The following is a 25,256-nucleotide window of genomic DNA, read 5'->3' as shown; positions in this document are numbered from 1 at the left end:
GATGTTGGAGGTTCAACGAATCCTCCAGTGGACGGAGGACTCGAAGTCCACCATATCTGCAGTCCACATCCCAGGCGTGGAAAACTGGGAGGCCGATTATCTCAGCCGTCAAACCGTGGACAGCGGCGAGTGGGCCCTGCATCCGTCAGTGTTCAGATCAATCTGCCGCAAGTGGGGCACTCCGGAAGTGGATCTAATGGCTTCCCGGCACAACAACAAGGTTCCGGTTTACGTGGCTCGCTCCCACGATCCTCAAGCCTTCGCAGCGGACGCACTGGTTCAAGATTGGTCTCAGTTCCGTCTGGCCTATGTGTTTCCCCCTCCAGCTCTCTTGCCCAGGGTTCTGCGCAAGATCGGAATGGAGGGCCGTCGAGTCATAATCATTGCTCCGGACTGGCCCAGGCGAGCTTGGTACCCAGACCTGCTCCGTCTGTCCATAGGGGTGCCGTGGCACCTCCCGGACCGCCCAGACCTTCTCTCTCAAGGTCCGTTCTTCCGCCAGAATTCTGCGGCTCTCAGATTGACGGCGTGGCTCTTGAGTCCTGGATCCTGACGGCTTCAGGCATTCCCTCTGAGGTCATCTCCACTAAAACTCAGGCTCGGAAGTCTTCCTCGGCTAGGATTTATCATAGGACTTGGAAGATTTTCCTGTCCTGGTGTCGCTCTTCCGACCATGCTCCTTGGCCGTTCTCCTTGCCGACCATCCTGTCTTTTCTACAGTCCGGTCTACAGCTAGGACTGTCCCTCAATTCCCTCAAGGGACAGGTGTCGGCTCTGTCGGTATTGTTCCAGCGGCGTATCGCCCGACTGGCTCAGGTGCGCACCTTCATGCAGGGCGCATCTCACATCATTCCTCCTTACCGGCGGCCCTTGGATCCCTGGGACCTTAATCTGGTCCTCACGGCCTTACAGAAACCCCCCTTTGAGCCTCTCAGGGAGGTTCCTTTGTTTAGACTTTCACAGAAAGTTGTTTTTCTAGTAGCCATAACTTCTCTCAGGAGAGTTTCTGATTTGGCTGCGCTCTCTTCGGAATCCCCCTTTTTGGTGTTTCACCAAGACAAGGTGGTTCTTCGTCCGACTCCGGACTTTCTCCCTAAGGTGGTGTCTCCTTTCCACCTTAACCAGGACATTTCATTGCCTTCTCTTTGTCCGGCCCCTGTGCATCGCTTTGAGAAGGCGTTGCATTCCTTAGATTTGGTGCGGGCGCTCCGAATCTATGTGTCACGCACCGCCGTTTTTAGGCGGTGCACCTCACTTTTTGTGTTAACCACTGGTCAGCGCAAGGGTCTCGCTGCTTCTAAACCGACCCTAGCTCGTTGGATCAGGTCGGCTATCACCGATGCCTACCAGTGTTCTCAGGTGCCTCCTCCGCCAGGGATTAAGGCGCACTCGACCAGAGCTGTCGGTGCCTCCTGGGCTTTCAGGCACCAGGCTACGGCTCAGCAGGTTTGTCAGGCTGCCACGTGGTCCAGTCTGCACACTTTTTCGAAGCACTACAAAGTGCATGCTCATGCTTCGGCAGATGCGAGCTTGGGCAGATGCATTCTTCAGGCGGCTGTCGCCCATTTGTGAAGTTAGGTTTTGCCTACTTCTCAGTTTGGTTTATTTCCCACCCATGGACTGCTTTGGAACGTCCCATGGTTTGGGTCTCCCATAAGGAACGATGAAGAAAAAGAGAATTTTGTTTACTTACCGTAAATTCTTTTTCTTATAGTTCCGACATGGGAGACCCAGCACCCTCCCTGTTGCCTGTTGGCAGTTTTTTGTTCCGTGTGTTTCACCGGCTGTTGTTAGTAGACAGAGTTCCGGTTATTCCGAGTTTTACTCTATCTCTACTTATGGGTGGATGTCCTCCTTCAGCTTTTGCACTGAACTGGTTAGATTGTCATCCAGGGGGTGTATATAGCCGGAGGGAGGAGCTACACGTTTGAGTGTAGTACTTTGTGTGTCCTCCGGAGGCAGAAGCTATACACCCATGGTTTGGGTCTCCCATGTCGGAACTATAAGAAAAAGAATTTACGGTAAGTAAACAAAATTCTCTTTTTTTTTTTGGCTTTTTTTTTAAAAATTTGGTACATTAAAAACATGATGGTAGGGGTGGCAATACTGATCTCTCGCACCTGCCCACTCCAAGTGAGTAAGTGGGAAGCAGATCCCTCAGGTCGTTTTTTGATCGTCCAAGGTACTCTAAATGGAATACCACTAATTTTGTGTAACATGTATGCACCAAACTCTAATCAGCTTAGATTTATTTCTTCAACGTTGTCACGCCTCCCGAGGGACCGTGGGACCATCCACATCATAGGAGGAGACTTTAATACGGTATTCTCAGACAAGGCTGATAGAATGCTTGCACCTTCACATTCGGCAGGCTCACATAGATCACCACATCTATCCACTGGGTTCCGCAAATTGATCCGCAAACATCAATTATTTGATCTTTGGAGAATCGATAACCCGACGGCGAGACAATATACCTTTCTTCGGCGCTCCATTGGGAGACCCAGACGATTGGTGTATAGCACTGCCTCCGGAGGCCACACAAAGCAATTACACTAAAAAGTGTAAGGCCCCTCCCCTTCTGGCTATACACCCCCAGTGGGATCACTGGCTCACCAGTTTTCTGCTTTGTGCGAAGGAGGTCAGACATCCACGCATAGCTCCACTGTTTGTAGTCAGCAGTAGCTGCTGACTATATCGGATGGAAGAAAAGAGGGCCCATATAGGGCCCCCAGCATGCTCCCTTCTCACCCGCGGTGGTGCTTGTAAGGTTGAGGTACCTATTGCTGGTACAGAGGCTGGAGCCCACATGCTGTTTTCCTTCCACATCCCCTGGAGGGCTCTGTGGAAGTGGGATCTTGCCGGCCCCCAAGCCCTGAGGCCGGGCTCCATCCACAGACCCAGAGAACCTGCTGGATTCGGAGCATGAGTACAGTCAGGGACAAGGCCCTGCATCATTCAGGTACTCGGTGTCCCCGGCAGGCACGGACACTCTCAAGGCTTGCTGAGCGTTATAGTGTGCCGGGGACAGTAGCGCTGTGCGCTGGGGTTAGGTCACTGCAGCTTTGCTGAGTGACGTTACATGTTGGGAACTACTGCGCCGACCGCTCCTGGAGCGGCGGCGCAGCTGCGACTTGTGGTGTGCCAGGGACCTTGCGCCGACCGCGTTTTTACGGCGGCGGCGCTTCCATACTTTAGTACCCGGCTTCTGCGGCCTAGCGCCGCTTCGTTCCCGCCCCCACCCTGTCAATCAGGGTAGGGGAGAGACGCTGCTCAATTGGCAGCGCCGAGGGCTGGAGCTTTATTTACATGCTCCAGCCCTCTCACTAGGCACAGGGGGAAGCAGGCTTCCCGCTCTTCGTCTGTATACGCCCAGGGCCCGCCCCCCCTCTCCACAAGGACGCCGGCAGCCATTACACATGCAGTCTGGCTGGGGAAAGGCAACAGGCTCTGGGAGACCCAGACTAAAGGGATTTCGGCGACCACACACCCGCTCTTAAGCGGGCGGTAAGCAGCATTTTAGTGCTGGCCCCACTAGTGCCTCAGTGATATATTAGTGTACTTTTTTCTTAGTACCATATATATATATATATATTTATATAGTTGCACTGTAAGGTCGCTTCTTGGCTAGACACCCTGTACTGCTCTGAGGAGACAGCAACATGTCATCCGCAAAACGCAAGGGTGCCAAGGCACAGGCTGTGTACACTGTTTGTACTGCATGTGGGGCTGATCTACCGGCAGGCTCCAATGACTCACATTGTGTGCAATGTTCAGTCCCAGTGGCACTTCGCCAGCCAGAGCCTATTGTGGTGGTAGCCCAGGCAGAGCCGCCTGTGAACCCTGCCCCGGTGACGGGGACAGATTTTGCAGTTTTTGCTGATAAAATGTCTGTGACTATGACAAAAATCCTTGAGGCCTTGCAGTCCAGGCCAGTTACTCAGACCATGGACACTGCTGTGTCTATGCTCCCTGGTCCCCCTCAGTTGGAACTAATCCGTACTTCAAGGGGGTCTCAAGCTTCACAGGCTGAAGTCTCTGACTCAGATGACAGTCCCAGACAGCCTAAGCGAGCTCGCTGGGAAAGACCCTCGACGTCATCACACTGCTCAGGGTCTCAGCGACAAGAGTCTCTCTGTGATGAGACTGAGGACGGTGCTCAGGACTCTGATCCTGAGGCCCCTCTCAATCTGGATGCCCCTGATGGTGACGCCATGGTTAATGACCTTATATCGGCAATTAACAGACTGTTGGATATTTCTCCCCCAGCCCCTTCAGCAGAGGAGGCAGCTGCACAGCAGGAGAAGTTCCATTTCCTGTATCCCAAGCGTAAACTAAGTGCTTTTTTGGACCACTCTGACTTCAGAGAATCAATCCAAAAACACGACGCTCATCCAGACAAGCGTTTCTCTAAACGTTCTAAGGATACCCGTTATCCTTTTCCCCCTGAAGTGGCCAAACGCTGGACCCAGTGTCCAAAGGTGGATCCCCCAATTTCCAAGCTTGCGGCTAGATCCATAGTCGCAGTAGAGGATGGCGCTTCACTTAAAGATGCCAACGACAGACAGATGGACCTTTGGTTGAAATCTGTCTATGAAGCTATCGGCGCGTCGTTTGCTCCAGCATTCGCGGCCGTGTGGGCACTCCAAGCTATTTCAGCTGGTTTAGCACAGGTGGATGCTATCATACATCCAGCAGTACCGCAAGTGGCGTCCCTAACTTCGCAAATGTCTGCGTTTGCGACCTATGCTATCAATGCGGTCCTAGAATCTACGAGCCGTACCTCTATGGCGTCCGCAAATTCTGTGGTTTTGCGCAGAGCCTTGTGGTTAAAGGACTGGAAAGCAGATGCTGGTTCCAAAAAATGCTTAACCAGCTTGCCATTATCTAGAGACAGACTGTTTGGTGAGCCATTGGCTGAAATCATCAAACAGTCCAAGGGTAAGGACTCTTCCTTACCACAGCCCAGAGCAAGTAAACCTCAACAGAGAAAGTGGCAGTCGAGGTTTCGGTCCTTTCGAGGCTCGGGCAAGGCCCAATTCTCCTCGGCCAAAAGGACTCAGAAGGAACAAGGGAGCTCAGATTCCTGGCGGGCTCACTCACGCCCCAGGAAAGCAAATGCAGGAACCGCTTCCAAAGCGGCTACCTCATGACTTTCGGCCTCCTCCCTCCGCATCCTCGGTCGGTGGCAGGCTCTCCCGCTTTTGCGACATTTGGCTGTCACAGGTCAAAGACCGGTGGGTAACAGACATTTTGTCTCGCGGGTACCGAATCGAGTTCAGTTCTCGCCCTCCACTTCGGTTCTTCAGAACCTCCCCACACCCCGACCGAGCAGATGCCCTGCTGCAGGCGGTGGACTCTCTAAGAGCAGAAGGAGTCGTGATCCCTGTCCCCCCTCAGGAACGAGGGCGAGGATTTTACTCCAATCTCTTTGTGGTTCCAAAAAAGGACGGCTCCTTCCGTCCTGTTCTGGACCTAAAACTGCTCAACAAGCATGTGAACGCCAGGCGGTTTCGGATGGAATCCCTCCGATCCGTCATTGCCTCAATGTCTCGAGGAGACTTCCTTGCCTCAATAGACATCAAAGATGCCTATCTTCACGTGCCAATTGCTACGGAGCACCAACGTTTTCTACGTTTTGTGATAGGAGACGACCATCTTCAGTTCGTAGCTCTGCCATTCGGTCTGGCGACAGCTCCACGAGTTTTCACCAAGGTCATGGCGGCAGTGGTGGCAGTCTTGCACTCTCGGGGACACTCGGTGATCCCTTACTTGGACGATCTACTTGTCAAAGCACCCTCTCAAGAGGCATGCCAACTCAGCCTGAAGGTTGCGCTGGAGACTCTCCAGACGTTCGGGTGGATCATCAACTTCTCAAAGTCAAATCTGTCACCGACCCAATCACTAACGTATCTTGGCATGGAGTTTCATACTCTCTCAGCGATAGTGAAGCTTCCACTGGTCAAGCAGCGGTCACTACAGACTGGGGTGCAGGCTCTCCTTCAAAGTCAGTCGCACTCCTTAAGACGCCTCATGCACTTCCTAGGGAAGATGGTGGCGGCAATGGAGGCGGTTCCGTTTGCGCAGTTTCATCTGCGCCCACTTCAATGGGACATTCTCCGCCAATGGGACGGGAAGTCAACATCCCTGGACAGGAAAGTCTCCCTTTCCCAGACGGCCAAGGACTCTCTGCAGTGGTGGCTTCTTCCCACCTCATTATCACACGGAAGATCCTTCCTACCACCGTCCTGGGCGGTGGTCACGACAGACGCGAGCCTGTCAGGGTGGGGAGCAGTTTTTCTCCACCACAGAGCTCAGGGTACGTGGACTCAGCAGGAGTCCACCCTTCAGATCAATGTTCTGAAAATCAGAGCAGTGTATCTTGCCCTACTAGCCTTCCAGCAGTGGCTGGAAGGAAGGCAGATCCGAATTCAATCGGACAACTCCACAGCGGTGGCATACATCAACCACCAAGGAGGGACACGCAGTCGGCAAGCCTTCCAGGAAGTCCGGCGGATTCTGACGTGGGTGGAAGCCACGGCCTCCACCATATCCGCAGTTCACATCCCCGGCGTAGAAAACTGGGAAGCAGACTTCCTCAGTCGCCAGGGCATGGACGCAGGGGAATGGTCCCTTCACCCGGACGTGTTTCAGGAAATCTGTCGCCGTTGGGGAAGGCCGGACGCCGACCTAATGGCGTCCCGGCACAACAACAAGGTCCCAACCTTCATGGCACGGTCTCGCGATCACAGAGCGCTAGCGGCAGACGCCTTAGTGCAAGATTGGTCGCAGTTCCGGCTCCCTTATGTGTTTCCACCTCTGGCACTCTTGCCCAGAGTACTACGCAAGATCAGATCCGACTGCAGCCGCGTCATACTCGTCGCCCCAGACTGGCCAAGGAGGGCGTGGTATCCGGATCTGTGGCATCTCACGGTCGGACAACCGTGGGCACTACCAGACCGACCAGACTTACTGTCCCAAGGGCCGTTTTTCCATCGGAATTCTGCGGCCCTGAACCTGACTGTGTGGCCATTGAGTCCTGGATCCTAGCGTCTTCAGGATTATCCCAAGGGGTCGTTGCCACCATGAGACAGGCTAGGAAGCCCACGTCCGCTAAAATCTACCACAGAACGTGGAGGATATTCTTATCCTGGTGCTCTGCTCAGGGAGTGTCTCCCTGGCCATTTGCATTGCCTACCTTTCTTTCTTTCCTGCAATCTGGGTTAGAAAAAGGTTTGTCGCTCGGCTCCCTTAAGGGACAGGTCTCGGCGCTATCCGTCTTTTTTCAGAAGCGTCTGGCACGACTTACTAAGGTGCGTACGTTCCTACAGGGGGTTTGCCATATCGTACCCCCGTACAAGCGGCCGTTAGATCCATGGGATCTGAACAGGGTACTAGTTGCCCTCCAGAAGCCGCCCTTCGAGCCTCTGAGGGAGGTTTCACTTTCTAGACTATCACAGAAAGTGGCTTTTCTGGTAGCGATCACATCTCTTCGGAGAGTGTCTGAGCTAGCAGCGCTGTCATCCAAGGCTCCTTTCCTGGTCTTCCACCAGGACAAGGTAGTGCTGCGTCCCATTCAGGAGTTTCTCCCGAAGGTGGTATCCTCTTTTCATCTTAATCAGGATATCTCTTTGCCTTCGTTTTGCCCTCATGCAGTTCATCGCTATGAGAAGGATTTACATTTGTTAGATCTGGTGAGAGCACTCAGAATCTACATTTCCCGCACGGCGCCCTTGCGCCGTTCGGATGCACTCTTTGTCCTTGTCGCTGGTAAGCGCAAAGGGTCGCAGGCTTCTAAGGCCACCCTGGCTCGATGGATCAAAGAACCAATTCTTGAAGCCTACCGTTCTGCTGGGCTTCCGGTTCCATCAGGGCTGAAGGCCCATTCTACCAGAGCCGTGGGTGCGTCCTGGGCATTGCGACACCAGGCTACGGCTCAACAGGTGTGCCAGGCAGCTACCTGGTCGAGTCTGCACACTTTCACCAAACATTATCAGGTGCATATCTATGCTTCGGCGGACGCCAGCCTAGGTAGAAGAGTCCTGCAGGCGGCAGTTGCCTCCCTATAGGGGAGGGCTGTCTTGCAGCTCTAACATGAGGTATTCTTTACCCACCCAGGGACAGCTTTTGGACGTCCCAATCGTCTGGGTCTCCCAATGGAGCGCCGAAGAAGGGAATTTTGTTACTTACCGTAAATTCCTTTTCTTCTAGCTCCTATTGGGAGACCCAGCACCCGCCCTGTTGTCCTTCGGGATTTTTGGTTGTTTTTCGGGTACACATGTTGTTCATGTTGGACGGTTTTCAGTTCTCCGACGTTACTTCGGAGTGAATTTGTTAAAACCAGTTATTGGCTTTCCTCCTTCTTGCTTTTGCACTAAAACTGGTGAGCCAGTGATCCCACTGGGGGTGTATAGCCAGAAGGGGAGGGGCCTTACACTTTTTAGTGTAATTGCTTTGTGTGGCCTCCGGAGGCAGTGCTATACACCAATCGTCTGGGTCTCCCAATAGGAGCTAGAAGAAAAGGAATTTACGGTAAGTAACAAAATTCCCTTCTCTTCTCACATCCCCATAAATCGCATAGCCAAATAATTACTTTTTGGGCAATATCCTTACACTTAGAACACTCCAACATGCACAAATTGGCAGTATCACTTGGTCGGACCACGCCCCTGTGTTGATATCTCTTAATCTGACAACCCCTCTCCTGAAACGCACCCACTGGAGACTGAACGAATCCTTACTCACTAACATCACATCTCGAGAATCTCTTCGTAAAGTCATACAGAACTACTTTACAGAGAATTCTCAGTCCCTCCCATCTTTCCCATTAAGAGGCCCACAAGGCAGTAGTTAGAGGGGAATGTATAGCCCTGTCTTCTAAACTCAAAAAAGATTCACAACAGCAGTGCCGTCAGTGCGAAAGGGACCTCCGCACAGCAGAGAATCAGCTTCAATCCCACCCCACTAAAACTCGCCTGAAGAAAGTGATAGACTTGAGAACTAAACTAAAAGAGGTCTCACATGGAAACATAGAAAGACTCCTGCGTTACTCCCGCCAGAAATACTATGAATACGGTAATAAGCCCCATACGATGCTAGCTAGAAAGCTTAGAGACCAAGTGATAACTAGTGCCCCATGCGCAATAAAAGATACTGCAGGCACCCCTCACTATGACCCCACGAAAATAGCTCAACTTTTCCACACATACTATACGTCGCTGTATTCTATCCCCCCGCGGTTACCAATGACACACCCGAATAGAACAAAAATATTAAATGACTATTTAACTGACTGTCACCTCCCAAAACTATCTCAGGAGGCATTGGAGGACCTTAATCGGAGGGTGGAGCCAGAGGAAATTCATCAAATCATTAAGGACTTACCAGGCCACAAAGACCCGGGTCCTGACGGGTTTACCTATCTATATTATAAGACCTTTGAGGGGGAGCTGTCCACCCATCTAACACACCTTTTTAACCTTTTCATGGAGGGTGACGCCATTCCAAACACATTCCTACACTCATACATAACTGTTATTCCTAAAACAGTAAAAGATCCTTTGGAGTGTGCGAGTTACTGTCCTATTAGCCTTCTAAACTCGGATCTTAAGATATTCACTAAACTACTGGCTGACCGTCTAAACAATTGGCTCCCACATCTGATCCATAAGGATCAGGTTGGCTTTGTCCGTTATCGCCAGGCAGGAGACAACACTCGAAGGATTTTGAATTTGGTGGACGTGGTGAATAAGGGGGGAATTGAAGCACTGCTTGTGGGGCTAGATGCGGAGAAGGCTTTCGACAGGCTGGACTGGTCCTTCATGTTCTCTGTTTTGGTCCATTTCGGACTGTCGGGGCCATTTGTTTCGGCGCTCAGGGGATTGTATTCTCCTGCGGCAACAATCCGCCTCCCCAATGCGCATTCGGGGCCCCTCCCTATCAGAAACGGAACTAGGCAGGGATGCCCGTTGTCCCCCCTGCTTTACGTTCTTAGCAATGAGCCATTGGCGGCGCATATCAGACATAACCCAGATATTATGGGGATCAAAGTACGAGAGAAATCCTTCAAAATAGCCTTATTTGCGGATGATGTTCTGCTGTCTCTGACCAACCCTGTGATCTCCCTACCAAACCTCCACAAGGTAATAGCCCAATACGCTAGGCTCTCGGGACATAAACTTAACTCGGACAAAACTGAGGCCTTATCTCTCAACATTCCGGAGGCTAATTACAGTCCCTTAAACAAAATTTTAAATACTCTTGGCGCACAGACTCTCTGCGATATCTCGGAGTCAAGATAACTTCTAATTACAAGACAATATATCAGGCAAATTTCCCACCCTTGATACGAGAAGTTGAAAATAGTCTAAAGAAATGGTCTTCCCTGCAGATCTCTTTTCTAGGTAAAATTGCCACAATTAAAATGTCAATCATTCCTAAATTCCTGTACTTGTTTGAAACTCTCCCAGTACGAGTACCCCTAGGAATGCTAAAAAAAGGTTCAATCATCGCTCTTGCGTTTTATTTGGCACTCGGGACGACATCGAATCCCAGATTTGGTCCTATGTGCACCACACAATAAGGGAGGCTTGTCCTGCCCGAATATTACACTCTATTACTATGCTTCACACCTACGTTGCCTGGCCTTCTGGACGACTTTACCAGCCTTCAATAAATGGACAGAAATAGAGAAGCTTTGGATGGCCCCTTTTCATCCAAGCTCTCTAATCTGGGGCCGACCTGTCGAAACCCCCTCTAGAGATCTCCTGGGCCCAATGGCATTCACAAGAGACTTGTGGCGACAGTGTAGGATGAAGTTCCAGTTGGCATCACAATCTTCCCTGTTGACCCCCTTCCTGTTCACCCCACATCTAACTTCAGGTATGAACCCAGAAGTGGTCGGGCGGTGGGCAGAAGCAGGTCTCTATTGCTTTCGGGATATAGTTAATCCAACCACATTAAAACTCAAGCCATTTTCGGACTTGTGACACCAATATAAGCTACCTTTCCACCTATATTTCTCGTATCAGCAGATATCACACTTCTATGTGGCTGTTATGGGACAGAGGGAGGTAGGCCGCCCCTCGGCATTTGAGACTCTCTGCTCAGGCCGGTCCTCGACCAGGGGACTAATCTCAGCCATTTATGCAATACTGGTGGCGGGGAATCCCTCGGACACAGTGAAGCACACATATATGAGGAGATGGGAGGGCTGGGTGGGGAGACCGCTGTCGGAGGCTCTCTGGTCGGTCATATGGGCGAGGACATTCAGGTCCTCAATTAGTACTCTATAAGGAAAACCAAGTTAAAGTCCTTATGACATGGTACCGTACCCCGGAGCTACTGCATAAGTTTAACCGTGCTTGCCCAGATGTCTGTTGGAGATGTGGGCTCAGCGGGGCATCCTTATATCATATATTTTGGACATGCCCAGCCATAGAAGGTTTCTGGGGGGAGGTGGAAACCCTGATAGGTAGATTGATCGGTAAAAACATAAGCAGGGATCCGGTGGTCTACCTGTTGAATGCCCTCCCATCGTTTCTAAGTAAGCCAGAGATAAAATTGCTGCTTCATATCCTCACAGCTGCCAAGTGCTTGGTGTCATTGTTCTGGAAAAGAGTAGCACCTCAGTCTGTCTCAGATCTGTATGCTCGAATAACAGATGTCAGAAATATGGAGAGATTAACGGCCCAGCTTCATAACACAATGGATGGGTTTATAACAACTTGGTCTCTGTGGGACACTTTTGCGAATTCATACCAGATATAGGGTAGTGAAGGTCTCTATTGTATTGGATGTTTCTTTATCGTTCCTATGGGAGACCCAGACCATGGGTGTATAGCTACTGCCCCCGGAGGACACACAAAGTTACTACACTCAAAAACGTGTAGCTCCTCCCTCCTAGCATATACACCCCCTGCTAGCCAGATCTAGCCAGTTTCTTGCTTTTTGTGTCAGGAGGATCCACACACACACATGCATCCTTTTTTGATTTTTCATTTTTTCCAAAGATTTGGAAGAAAAGCGGGTCCACTGGACTCCCGGCATGTCCCTTCACACTCCCCTGGCGGCAGTGCTGTTAAGGTTGACTTCAGGGCAGGAGCCCTTCATGCCGCGCTCCTTCAACATCCCTTAGGGGCTCTGGTTTGAAGTGGGAGCCAACTCGGTTCTCACTGCCTTGCAGGAGACCGGCCTCCATCCGCAGCCCTTGTGCAGGACCCTGCTGGACGGAGCACTGACCCCCACCCCACAGGGAATGGACCCTGCGTCTCAAAGCGAAGTATAGAGACGCTTATTCTGAGGGTCTTTCTGCAATGTGGGGCACTTTTATTGGAGGGGACAGTGATTGCTGGATAATGCTGCTTTGTTTACTGTGTTTCCGGCCGGTTCCACAGTTTTTACTGAGAACCGCGCCGACGGTGCCTGATTTTCGGCCGCATGCATAACTCTAGGCCCCGGCTTCAGCCGCGGCCTAGTTTCGTTTCGTTCCCCTGCATGTCAGGCATGCAGGGGGACGCTGCAGAGCCGCCCGCCGGCCGCTCTGCACAGGGGAGGACGCTCCTCTTTGAGGAGATGATTCCCTCCCCTGTGCATCTCCTTCGCCCTCCGATTCCCGCTCCTGGGTTAACCCCCGCCTCCCCCCCTCACTCTGGCGCCATTTTCTCAGCGTCTTAGACACTGGTCGGCGCTGGCTGCTCTGCAGCAGAGGGAGGGAATACTAGCTGAGGGTCCAGGCTTGGAATCCGGAGGGCACTCATACTATGGCCTGATAAGTCACAACCTCTGGTTGTGCACTTTTTATACACTCTCAGGCATTCTGAAGGAGTTAATTCTTTATCATAGAATCTCCTCCTCAGCAGCATGTCTCACTCTAGCAGCAAAGCTCCAAGGCTGTACACTACATGTTCTGCATGTAACCTCAGATTGCCTGAACCGGCACACTGTAATGGTTCTTAGGTGGGAGTCTCCCCAGGCTGAACCCCTGTCTTGGGTATTCTAGGCATTCTAGACAGAGCCCCCACCTCTGCAGCATGTCTCACAGAGCGAGCCTGCAGGCTGTTTTTTATTATCCACTGCAGGTAGTCTCGTACGGCTATACCGAGCTCCTAACCACTGTGGCCCCTCAGCATGGGGGCTCATTAATGGTCCCTCCAGCTGCTCCGGTTTCGGTGGCTGACCCCCATGGGAATCCTATTTCCAGGGGTCGGCTGTCCCGGCATCTGCTGAGCATGCCAGCCCCCTTCTCAGGGCGTTCTCTGCTCGCTCGGCTAAGCTCACAAGGGACTCTCCTTCTGGGCTCAGACCCCGTTCTCCTGACAGGGAGACGCAGGGTCCCCTGTCCTCCCCGTCCCGCAGCTCCGATTACGAGCTGATTCACCGGACGAGGAAGATGTCTCTACCACGGACACGGACGCTACTTTATGTACATTGATCCGTCCGTAGGTGACGCAGATGCGAATGATGGCTTGCGTCCATTATTCTTGTGTCCGCCTGATCAGGGGAGTATTCCCCGCTGGCAGAAAGGCACAGTTTACCTTTAGCAGGTCAAGGAGTGTGTTACTTAACCACTCCAGTTTTCAGCCCGCTGCGTCCAAGCCCACAGCCTATCCTGCAGACCCCACAGCGGGGTTCTGCTGCCTGTCTCCCCCTCCCATCAGAGAGGGTAGCCACTCCGGTCTAGACTGCCCGGTTAGTTGTATCAGTGGCTGACGGCACCTCTATAGGATTCTACCGTACATTAATTTTGTACTGGACCTCAATCCGCTCTGAGCTTCCCCGAAGCGTGTTTCTGAGGACTGTGTTTCCCCTGTCCACCAATGGTGGTCAAGAAGTGGGCTCATTCACTTCAGGTGGCTCAGCCCGGACCGCTATGTCAGTGGCTGATGGCTCCTCACTTAAGGTTCTGCGGTCCGCCCGGTTGTCCTTTGGGCCAAGTCTGTATGGGGACGGCAGGAGCTTCTTTCTCCTCAGCTTACAGCAGTGCGGTTTTTTTGTACCTTCTCTGCTTCTCTGGAGGAGATGCATTCTCTCACATGCCCAAACGGTTCCCTGAACTTCCAGACTTCAGTCTTTTCATCCTCTGCCAGGTCTGCCATGCTGGACGCCGCACGGCGGTGGTCTAGGCTACCTTCCTCGCTATCCGCAGGCTCCTGTGGTTTCGGAATTGGAAGGCAGATGCCTCTATGGAGGTTCCTGGCTGGGCTCCCCCTTGGTGGGACCAGTTTCCCCGGAACCAAGCTAAGTAAAATTAAGGAGCTCTTGGCGGGGAGTGTTCTTCCTCGCCACAAACCTAAACCAGGGAACCTGTCCAGGGCAGGAATCAGTTGAGGTTTCGATGGTTTCCGTTCCTCCCTCTGATCGTCCTCTAGCTCAGCCTAGGTTCATGGAACCAAATGGCTCGAAGCTGCGTCTTCAGAAGACCGCAGGAGATGCTGTCACTGAGTCAGCTTCCTCCGAGCTATTTAGCCACGCCAACAACCTCCTTGGTCGGTGGCAGGCTCTCTCCACTTGGCGACGTAGGGTTCTAACACGTCTCCGTTAAGTGGGGGCGAGATTATATCTCCCTTGGCTACAGGATGGACTTCTGTCCACCCGCCAAACAGATTTTTTCTGTCAACTCCTCCCGGCTCCAAGGCCGCCGCCTTCTCACAGGCTGTGGCATTTCTTGCTGGCCAATGGAGTAATTGTACCGCTTCCCGACTGGGAACGGTTCTGAGATTTTTGCTTAAATCTATTCCTAGTCCCCGAAGAGGGCGGTGCCTTCCGACCTGGATCCTTAGCTTTTCAAGCATAGCCAGGTGGGGCGTTTTCACAGGAGTCTCGGTTTTGTTCCGTGTGTTTTTCTCACCGGATCAATCAAGAGCCCAAGGAGATTCCTTGGCAGCCATCGGCATCAGAGCTGCCTATCGGCAGGAGTCAATCGCAGTTTCTCACCAGCGTTGACTACGTTTTGACAATCGGAGTGGTCCAATTCGTGGCTCTTCCCTTGGGATTAGCCAAGGCCCCTCAAGTATTATCATCCAGGCAGCTGTGATTACGGTCCTGCCCCCTAGGGTTTGGCAGTGATCTTTTGCCCTGGTCAGCCTTCTTGTTGGGGCTTCATCCAGTGCTCACCCTTACCAGAGTGCTTCGCTCACTCTCGCCACTCTGACCTATGCGGGTGGCTTGTCTTTCTGTCAAAGTCCACTCTGACTTCGAACCAGGGACGTCAATGGAAGCGGTTCCTTGCCCAGTTTCCCCTGCGTCCTCTGAGACTGGATGTTTTCCGCTGTACAAGCGAACTCAATCCTCCCACGGGGTGGTGGCTTCGCCACTGACCAGAGGCTCGTTTCAGTGGTGGCTTTGGCCACTCTGTCTCGGGGGCGCTCCTTTCTGGCCCGTCCCGGGTGATCCTCACCAGGATACTAGCCTATCCGCCTGGGGAGCAGGATATCTCCACCGTGGAGCGCAGGGCGCTTGGACTCTGTCCGAATCAGCCCTCTGGATCAATGTGCTGGAAATCACTGCTGTATTTCTGGCTCTCCAAGCCTTCACCATCTGTGGGCGGCTAGGCACATTCGAGTCCAGTCGGACAACGAGACAGCGTTTTCCTTTTTCAGCCTCCAGGGCGGGACGCTCAGCCGCCTGGCAATCTTGGCGGCTCAACATTCTTCAGTGGACAAGGGACTCCTAGTCCACTGTATCCGCAGTCCACATCCTAGATGTGAAAACTACGAGGCAGGCTATTTCAGCTGTCCAACCGCGGTCCACAATCCTCAGGTTTTGCGGTAGACACACTGGTTCATGTTTGATCCCAGCTTGTCTCTTTTCGACTTTCACCCTCTACCCCTTGTCCAGAGTCCTGCGCAGGATCGGTAAAGGGGGCGTCGAGTCATTCTTCCAGACTGACTCAAGCGGGCTTGGTCCTCTGACCTGCTCCTTCTGTCCGTTGGGTTGCCATGGCATCTTCCGGACCGTTCAGACCTTTTCCCAAAAGGTCCGTTTTTCCCGTCAGAATTCTGGATCTCAGAATAACGGCATAGCTCTTGAGTCCTGGATCTTAGTGACTTCTGATATCCTTCCCGAAGTCATCTCTGCCTTGACTCGAGCTCCAAAGTGTCCTTTGACCTTTTTGGCCTAGCCGACCCTCCTGTCCCTTCCACAGTCCGGTCTACAGCTAGGACTATCCCTCATTAAGGGACAGGTCTCGGCCCTGTCAGTATGTGCCAGCGGCGTATCATCCGGCTGGCTCCGGTGCGCTCCTTTAAGGGCACATCTCACATCATCCGCTTTTCCGGCGGCCTATGGAGACCTGGGACCTTAATCCGGTCCTCCCGGTTCCCGGAAACCCCCCTTTGCGCCTCTTAGGGAGGTTTCGTTGTTTCATCTTTCACAGAAAGGTACACCTTCTAGTGGCTATAATTTCCCGCCTGAGAGTTCTGGCTGCACTCTCTCGGAGTCGTCCCCCTTTTTTTGGTCTTTTGCATCAAGACAAGGTGGTCTTCGTCCGACTCCGGACTTTTTTCCCTAGGTGGTTTCTGCCTCCACCTTATCCGGGACAATTTTCCTGCCTTCCTTTTGTCCGGCTCCTGTTCATCGCTTGAGGAAGCGTTGCATATCCTGGATCTGGTGCGGGCGCTCCGGATCTGTGTCTCGCACCGCCGTTATTAGGCGGTGCACCTCTCTAGTGCTGACTGGTCGTCAGCGTAATGGTCTCTCGGCCTCTAAGCTGACCCTGATGTTGGCCTAGGTCGGCCATTTCCGAGACCTATGAGTGTACTCAGGTGCCTTCCCCGCTGGGGATCGGGGCACATTTGGTCAGACCTGTCGGCGCCTTTATTTTTGGGCTTTCAGGCACCAGGTTGCGGCTCAGTAGGTCTGTCAGACTGCAGCTCAAATTAGTCTGCATGCTTTTTCGAAGCACTCCCAAGGCATGCCCATGCCTTGGCAGACGTGGGCTTGGACAGACGCATTTTTCCGGCGTCTGTCGCCCATTTGTGAAGTTAGGTTTGCCTGCTTCTCAGTTGTCTGTTTATTCCCACCCATGGACTGCTTTGGAACGTCCCATGGTCTGGGTCTCCCATAGGAACGATAAAGAAAAAGAGAATTTTGTTTACTTACCGTAAATTCTTTTTCTTATAGTTCCGTCATGGGAGACCCAGCACCCTCCCTATGCCTGTTGGCAGGTTTCTTGTTCCGAGTGTCTTCACCGGCTGTTATTGTTGTAGACAGAGGTTCCGGTTCTGCCGGGTTTTACTCTGTCTCTTCTTGTGGGTGGATGTCCTCCTTCAGCTTTTGCACTAAACTGGCTAGATCTGGCTAGCAGGGGGTGTATATGCTAGGAGGGAGGAGCTACACGTTTTTGAGTGTAGTAACTTTGTGTGTCCTCCGGGGGCAGTAGCTATACACCCATGGTCTGGGTCTCCCATGACGGAACTATAAGAAAAAGAATTTACGGTAAGTAAACAAAATTCTCTTTTTTTGCGCTATATATTAACGGGATCTGAGAATTTGCTATCGAGACCTCCAGGTTGGGCTCTGACCTCTATCTTCTCTTACTCTAATATGAGATAACAAACTGTTCACTTTCCATTTTTCTTCCGATATGCCCCTATTGCATTGTATTTGACTGCATACCTGAGAATTATTTCTGATACCTGTGTATTTGTCTTAATTTTTGATTGTAAAATATGTTAAAAAATCTTCTCAAAATAAAAAGTTGAAGAAAAAAAAAAAACCATGATGGTAAGAGGTGAAAATTCACTTGAAAAGTTGACTTGTTTCTTGGGAGCATCCATAATAAGGACCAATGTGCTCCGCTTATGTACTCTCCGCTCTCCTACAGCCATTGTTAACCCTTGTATGAGTCCTGTTGGTAATAGAAAGCAGTGGTGTAATCTCATCTTATGTCTGCAAAGGTGGCGCTGACACTTCTGGACCCAGACGACCTCATCCAGAAGTATCTGGAAGAACCTCTGCACCCGGTAAGATAACATGGAATTTAACAAAGTGGGGAGAAAATAATACTGCCCCCTATATATAAGAATATAACTACTATAATACTGCTCCCTATGTACGAGAATAGAACTACTATAATATTGCCCCTATGTACAAGAATATAACTACTATAATACTGCTCCTATGTACAAGAATATAACTACTATAATACTGCTCCTATGTACAAGAATATAACTACTATAATACTGCCCCTATGTACAAGAATATAACTACTATAATACTGCCCCCTATGTACAAGAATATAACTACTATAATACTGCCCCTATGTACAAGAATATAACTACTATAATACTGCCCCTATATACAAGAATATAACTACTATAATACTGCCCCTATGTACAAGAATATAACTACTATAATACTGCCCCTATGTACAAGAATATAACTACTATAATACTGCCCCTATGTACAAGAATATAACTACTATAATACTGCCCCTATGTACAAGAATATAACTACTATAATATTGCCCCTATGTACAAGAATATAACTACTATAATACTGCCCCTATATACAAGAATATAACTACTATAATACTGCCCCCTATGTACAAGAATATAACTACTGTAATACTGCCCCCTATGTACAAGAATATAACTACTATAATACTGCCCCCTATGTACAAGAATATAACTACTATAATGCTGCCCCTATATACAAGAATATAACTACTATAATACTGCTCCTATGTACAAGAATATAACTGCTATAATACTGCCCCTATGTACAAGAATATAACTACTATAATACTGCCCCTATGTACAAGAATATAACTACTATAATACTGCCCCTATATACAAGAATATAACTACTATAATACTGCCCCTATGTACAAGAATATAACTACTATAATACTGCCCCTATGTACAAGAATATAACTACTATAATACTGCCCCTATATACAAGAATATAACTACTATAATACTGCCCCTATGTACAAGAATATAACTACTATAATACTGCCCCTATGTACAAGACTATAACTACTATAATACTGCCCCTATATACAAGAATATAACTACTATAATACTGCCCCTATGTACAAGAATATAACTACTATAATACTGCCCCTATGTACAAGAATATAACTACTATAATACTGCCCCTATGTACAAGAATATAACTACTATAATACTGCCCCTATGTACAAGAATATAACTACTATAATATTGCCCCTATGTACAAGAATATAACTACTATAATATTGCCCCTATATACAAGAATATAACTACTATAATACTGCCCCTATGTACAAGAATATAACTACTATAATACTGCCCCTATGTACAAGAATATAACTACTATAATACTGCCCCTATGTACAAGAATATAACTACTATAATACTGCCCCTATATACAAGAATATAACTACTATAATACTGCCCCTATGTACAAGAATATAACTACTATAATACTGCCCCTATATACAAGAATATAACTACTATAATACTGCCCCTATGTACAAGAATATAAGTACTATAATACTGCCCCTATGTACAGGAATATAACTACTATAATACTGCCCCTATATACAAGAATATAACTACTATAATACTGCCCCTATGTACAAGAATATAAGTACTATAATACTATACATACTACTATAATGCTGAGTAATGTCTTTTCCATTGTCCAGTGGATCTGGGTCACTCCAGTGCAGTGTTACATGGTGGTCCCAGGACATCGTCGCCTTCTATGGGGGTGGATGGATTGGTGAGTTCTGGGGGCAGAGCCCCACTTTCTCTCGTGTCTTCAGTGTATTTGTTCTTCTTTCTAAATTATTTCTTCTTATAAAACAAAAAGCCAATCCCATCTAATGAGTGTGAGGCGCCCAGTTTGCCTGCTAGTACTTCCCAACCTGAGGAGCCCATGCAGGTAAGTATTGGCGGCCGTGCATGGGGCTGGTGCTCGCCTGCTTCTGGTGGTGAATATAACCTTGTGGTGAATATAACATTGCTTGTAGCTGGCGTGTGGCACCCTCTGCAGGGTACACAGGGTACATTCACCTGCTTTATAACCTGCCTCCTGCTTGTATTTAACATCTCATCATCGGTTTGACGGACTTGATATCATTTATATAAGATTGGCACCTATAAAACCTGTTGTCAAAAGTTCGGCCACCCTTTCCTATTCTCATTGAAATCCTGTGAGTCCTGCTTCTCCCTCCCACTCATAGAGAAAGCCTGTGAGTCCTGCTTCCGCCTCCCACTCATAGAGAAAGCCTGTGAGTCCTGCTTCCGCCTCACACTCATAGAGAAAGCCTGTGAGTCCTGCTTCCATCTCGCACTCATAGAGGAAGCCTGTGAGTCCTGCTTCTTCTCGCCCATAGAGGAAGCCTGTGAGTCCTGCTTCCACCTCGCACTCATAGAGGAAGCCTGTGAGTCCTGCTTCTCCCTCCCGCTCATAGAGAAAGCCTGAGTCCTGCTCCCCCTCCCACTCATAGAGAAAGCCTGTGAGTCCTGCTTCTCCCTCCCGCTCATAGAGAGAGCCTGTGAGTCCTGCTTCTCCCTCCCGCTCATAGAGAGAGCCTGTGAGTCCTGCTTCTCCCTCCCGCTCATAGAGAGAGCCTGTGAGTCCCGCTTCTCCCTCCCGCTCATAGAGAAAGCCTGTGAGTCCTGCTTCTCCCTCCCGCTCAGAGAGAGCCTGTGAGTCCTGCTTCTCCCTCCCGCTCATAGAGAGAGCCTGTGAGTCCTGCTTCTCCCTCCCGCTCATAGAGAAAGCCTGTGAGTTCTGCTTCTCCCTCCCGCTCATAGAGAGAGCCTGTGAGTCCTGCTCCCGCTCATAGAGAAAGCCTGTGAGTCCTGCTCCCCCTCCCACTCATAGAGAGCCTGTGAGTCCTGCTTCTCCCTCCCGCTCATAGAGAAAGCCTGTGAGTCCTGCTCCCACTCATAGAGAAAGCCTGTGAGTCCTGCTCCCCCTCCCACTCATAGAGAGCCTGTGAGTCCTGCTCCCCCTCCCACTCATAGAGAGCCTGTGAGTCCTGCTCCCCCTCCCACTCATAGAGAGCCTGTGAGTCCTGCTCCCCCTCCCACTCATAGAGAGCCTGTGAGTCCTGCTTCTCCCTCCCGCTTATAGAGAGAGCCTGTGAGTCAGGACAATTCCTTTCCCTTATTAACCTAAATGGCACAAAAACTATTCTATTGTTTGGGTACCAGGAGCTGTGAATGTGCACAGCACTGCTGCGAGAGGGGGGGAGAGAGCAAAGAGCACAGCAGATCGCCTGGAACAAGGTCCCCTTTAAATTTGTCCTCAGTCCTTCAATCCCTTCTCCTCTCTATATTGTCCTATGCTGAGGGTTTATGGGGATGTACGGAGGTGCGAGGGTCTTCAGGTGGTCGCCGGGTAAAACTCTGCAGGGGGAACTTTTGATGTATAATTCAAACACGCCCTTAAGGATCCCAGGTTGAGAGCATTGAGCGAGCGATGGGTTTTGGAATAGTGGACTGGAGGCTGAAGAGCCGGCCTGTAGGGGCCACAACTCTTACTCTTCTCTCCCCATTAGTAATAGGGCTGTGCAGCGTTTAAAGGGTCAAGTTTTTTTTTCTTTTAGTCCATGTATGTATTTATTTATTTATTTATTTATTTTTTTATTTGACCACAGACAATAAGACCTATAGGTTACACTGACAAGCCCCCTATTGGGTGACTGTCGGGGGTCTGAGGAGTTCTGAGTTATCTCTAATCAGGAATTATACAGGACAGTATCAGCTGTAATATAGAGGTGTTACCTGCGGAGGGCCCCGTGTCACCGAGCTCTACACACAGTATATGGCTCCTCATTTCTACTATGGAGGTGGTCCTGAGCGTATACCCCCATTTATCACATCCAAGTGCCCTGGTGGGCTCCATATAGGGGGCGTATCCTTACAGTTCCACCCCTTTTAAGGCAAAGTGGTTAATAAAAAGGGGGGAAGGTTACCCTTTCATTTTAGGCCCCTGATTTGTGTATATATATTGTGTTTGAATTATATCCGCGGACTAGGGGGCGCTCTTCACCTCCATTACCTACGCTTAGAAATGTTGACCTCCATTGTCTGCCTCCAGGTAATGCCAGTAGCTAAAGGTCCGCCATCATTTCCTGGCACTCCGGTGATGAACTCGTCAGCCGCTGCTCCCGTCATGCCTCCAGCGCGATTCATCAGCGCAGCGCCACCCCGCGGAGCCTTCGGGCCTCGATCATTACCGCCAAGTAAGACCGTTGTTTTATGTTGTGTGATTATGTCGCATGATTGCAGACACATACAAATCACTTCACCCATCAAGGGAATATCCGACACATTTTCATAGGTCAAATAATGATAATTCTGGATGCCTGCAGACACCACTAGGGGGAGCTCACTACACATTGGATTAAAGGGGTATTCCCAGAATCAAAGTGGGCTCCTATATGTGCTGATCCCAGAGGGTCCAACCATTGGTTCCATCAGCAATCGCGAGAAGGGGGTTGAATACAGCGGGGGGTGCACAAGTACAACCTTTGCTCTATTTGTTGTTTTATTAGGAGAAAACCATAGACTGTGGTTAAACTTGGAAGTCTGAGACCTGGGCTCTGCAAATCTTTGCTGTTGGGATCCTATGGATAGAGGATATCTTTCACTTCTGTGCATACTCCCATGTAATATTGATTTCAGTGTATAAACTGTACGCAGTGAGCTCCCCCTAGTGGTGGCAAGTTGCAACGTAGCACTGTGTAAGCAGCAGATTTGGAGCTCTGTAACTTTTTGAAGACTTTTTCACTTTAAGGCTCTGTCTGGACCGTGCTCCCGACTTACAGTGCAAGAGTACATGAAGTAGAAAACCATGGCATACACCATCCAAGATCCAAAAAGTGCTTTTATTCCATATAATGTGCAGGTAAAATAGCGGGGAGAACAGAGACAGGTGCAGACCCCCCCAAGGACGACGGCCGTTTCGCACCTTGTGTGCTTCTACGGGTCCAATCGTCCTGATTGGACCCATAGAAGCACACAAGGTGCGAAACAGCCGTCGTCCTTGGGGGGCTTGCACCCGGCCCTCTACTCCCCACTATTTTACCTGCACATTTTATGGAATAAAAGCACTTTTTGGATCTTGGATGGTGTATGCCGTGGTTTTTTACTTTATGGACTCTTGGTCTGGCTATCCCTTCTCTTCGTCCACGTGCACCCATTACCATTTCTTCTAAAAGGAGGACTGAGGCTGTTCCAAGACATTCGGTGTAAGGTATTGCACGGCTCAGTGCGGAACCGCTCCTGTTTATCCCGACCAACATTTGCCTCTAAGGAGGTATTTAAAATTATGATTAGACTTTTTTTTTTTTTTTTTTTATATTAAATATTTTCTTACAAAGCTAATGTAGTCTAGGTCTGCTCACAAGGCTTGAGGGTTGGTTACACTGCATTGTCAGTTGTCTTCATGGTATTTATTTTTGTTTTTCTTTTTTTATTTCAGTGCATGGTCTCCCACCAGGCGTTAGAGACTTTCCTCCAAGGCCTATGATGCCACCTGGTGCAATGCCTCCAGATCCAAGGGGTCTTATCCGTGGGCCCTTCCCTCCAGGTTCTGTTCCTATGCATGGTCCTAGAGATTATCCACCTCCGGGAGGAAGAGACTTCCCACCAGGTCTACCACCTCCTGGTCTGAGAGATTTCCCACCAGGTCCACCTCCTCCAGGAGCTCGGGACTTCCCACCAGGTCCACCTCCTCCAGGAGCTCGGGACTTCCCACCAGGTCCACCTCCTCCAGGAGCTCGGGACTTCCCACCAGGTCCACCTCCTCCAGGAGCTCGGGACTTCCCACCAGGTCCACCTCCTCCAGGAGCTCGGGACTTCCCACCAGGTCCACCTCCTCCAGGAGCTCGGGACTTCCCACCAGGTCCACCTCCTCCAGGAGCTCGGGATTTCCCACCTGGTCTTCCACCTCCAGGAGTTCGGGATTTCCCACCTGGTCTAATTCCTCCTGGTTTGAGAGATTTTGCACCAGGAGCAAGGGATATACCTCCAGGCCTCCCACCTCCAGGATGTAGGGACTTCCCACCAGTAATGCCTCCACTAGGATCAAGAGAGTTCATCCCAGGAGTCCCCACACCGGGAGCCAGGGAATTCCTACCAGGACCACCACCTGGTTCTAGAGAATTTCTGGCAGGGCCTCCACCAGGAGCCAGAGACTTCCCAAAATACGGTCCTCTTCCAACAGGAGTCAGAGACTTCCCCCCAGGATCTCATCCTGGAGTCCCCGCTGGGCCTTCATTACTCGAGCAGCGAGCAGGACACAGTCAGCCAGTTCAGACAGATCACGAACAGTCTCAAGGTCAAAAATCCTAAAAAAAAAAAAAATATATAAATTAAATTGTAGACAAATAGGACACAATCTCTGGCGCAAAATGGTTCAAGCATTACCGGTTTACATAAACGTCTGATTTATAATTTCACGTGTCTTATATTTGCAATAAATATTTTATTCTACTCAATCTTTTTAGGATTTTTAATAGTTAAATAATTTTGCACCCAATTTTTTTTTTTCTTTTTTTGTGGGCTTTTTTTTTATTTTATATTTTTTTTTCACACCCTCCTGAAGCCACAATTTTTCATCAATATTTCAGAACGTGCAATACTGGGATCCACGTGTTTTTTTTTTTTGGGTTTTTTTTTTTCTTTGTTTTTATTATTTAATGTACCGTATGTAACCATTGTATGTGGAAAATAATGAATGTCTAAAATCTTTTGAAAACATTTCCTGTGGAAATACATTTTATAAGAATATCATTATTCTGATGGCTTTTCCACACCCTCTAAGCTTAATTCTAATATTATTATACACCAACTGGTTTACATAGGATAAATCATTGTTTTTAACATCGGGTGCTGCAAACCAGAAACCCATAACTCGCGAAGATGGAAAATAATAAAGAATTGAAAATCACTTTTGTTGTTGTTTTTTTTTTGTTTGTTTTTTTCCCTTGAGTATCAGTTTCATCCTCTACAAAAATAAATACCGCCGATCCTGCCAAGTGATTTTCATATTTGCAACGTCAATTTGCAATTTCAGCGTTTCACCCACCTCAACGAATGGTTAAAAAAAAAAAAAAAATCCCACCTAAAAAAAACTTATGTTGGCAGGAAAAATGCTGCGAAAATAACAGTATTTGTAACAGATTTTCTTTAACGTTCCTTTATGGGAGACCCAGACCATGGGTGTATAGCTAGCGACCTCCGGAGGACACACAAAGCACTACACTCAAACGTGTAGCTCCTCCCTCCGGGCTATATACACCCCCTGGA

The 25,256-nt window shown here is 49.6% G+C and overlaps 1 protein-coding gene across 1 annotated transcript in view; it reads left to right on the top strand.

Moving 5' to 3' along the window:
• The window catches only part of MIA3 (MIA SH3 domain ER export factor 3), a 198,828-nt gene extending 173,931 nt beyond the window's left edge, over positions 1–24,897 (top strand). Inside the window, exons 24-28 of the mRNA XM_075341433.1 lie at positions 17,898–17,963; positions 19,634–19,710; positions 19,801–19,872; positions 22,042–22,186; positions 23,428–24,897. Of these exons, the coding sequence (XP_075197548.1) occupies positions 17,898–17,963; positions 19,634–19,710; positions 19,801–19,872; positions 22,042–22,186; positions 23,428–24,299 (1,232 nt within the window). The 3' untranslated portion in view covers positions 24,300–24,897. The remainder of the gene's footprint in view (positions 1–17,897; positions 17,964–19,633; positions 19,711–19,800; positions 19,873–22,041; positions 22,187–23,427) is intronic.
• The last annotated feature ends 359 nt before the right edge of the window (positions 24,898–25,256 follow it).

Source organism: Anomaloglossus baeobatrachus, chromosome 3 (genome assembly GCF_048569485.1).
Source record: "Anomaloglossus baeobatrachus isolate aAnoBae1 chromosome 3, aAnoBae1.hap1, whole genome shotgun sequence".
In the NCBI taxonomy this organism is placed as follows: domain Eukaryota; kingdom Metazoa; phylum Chordata; class Amphibia; order Anura; family Aromobatidae; genus Anomaloglossus; species Anomaloglossus baeobatrachus.
Note: the sequence above shows the minus strand (reverse complement) of the source record. Positions and strands in the feature narration are given on the sequence as shown.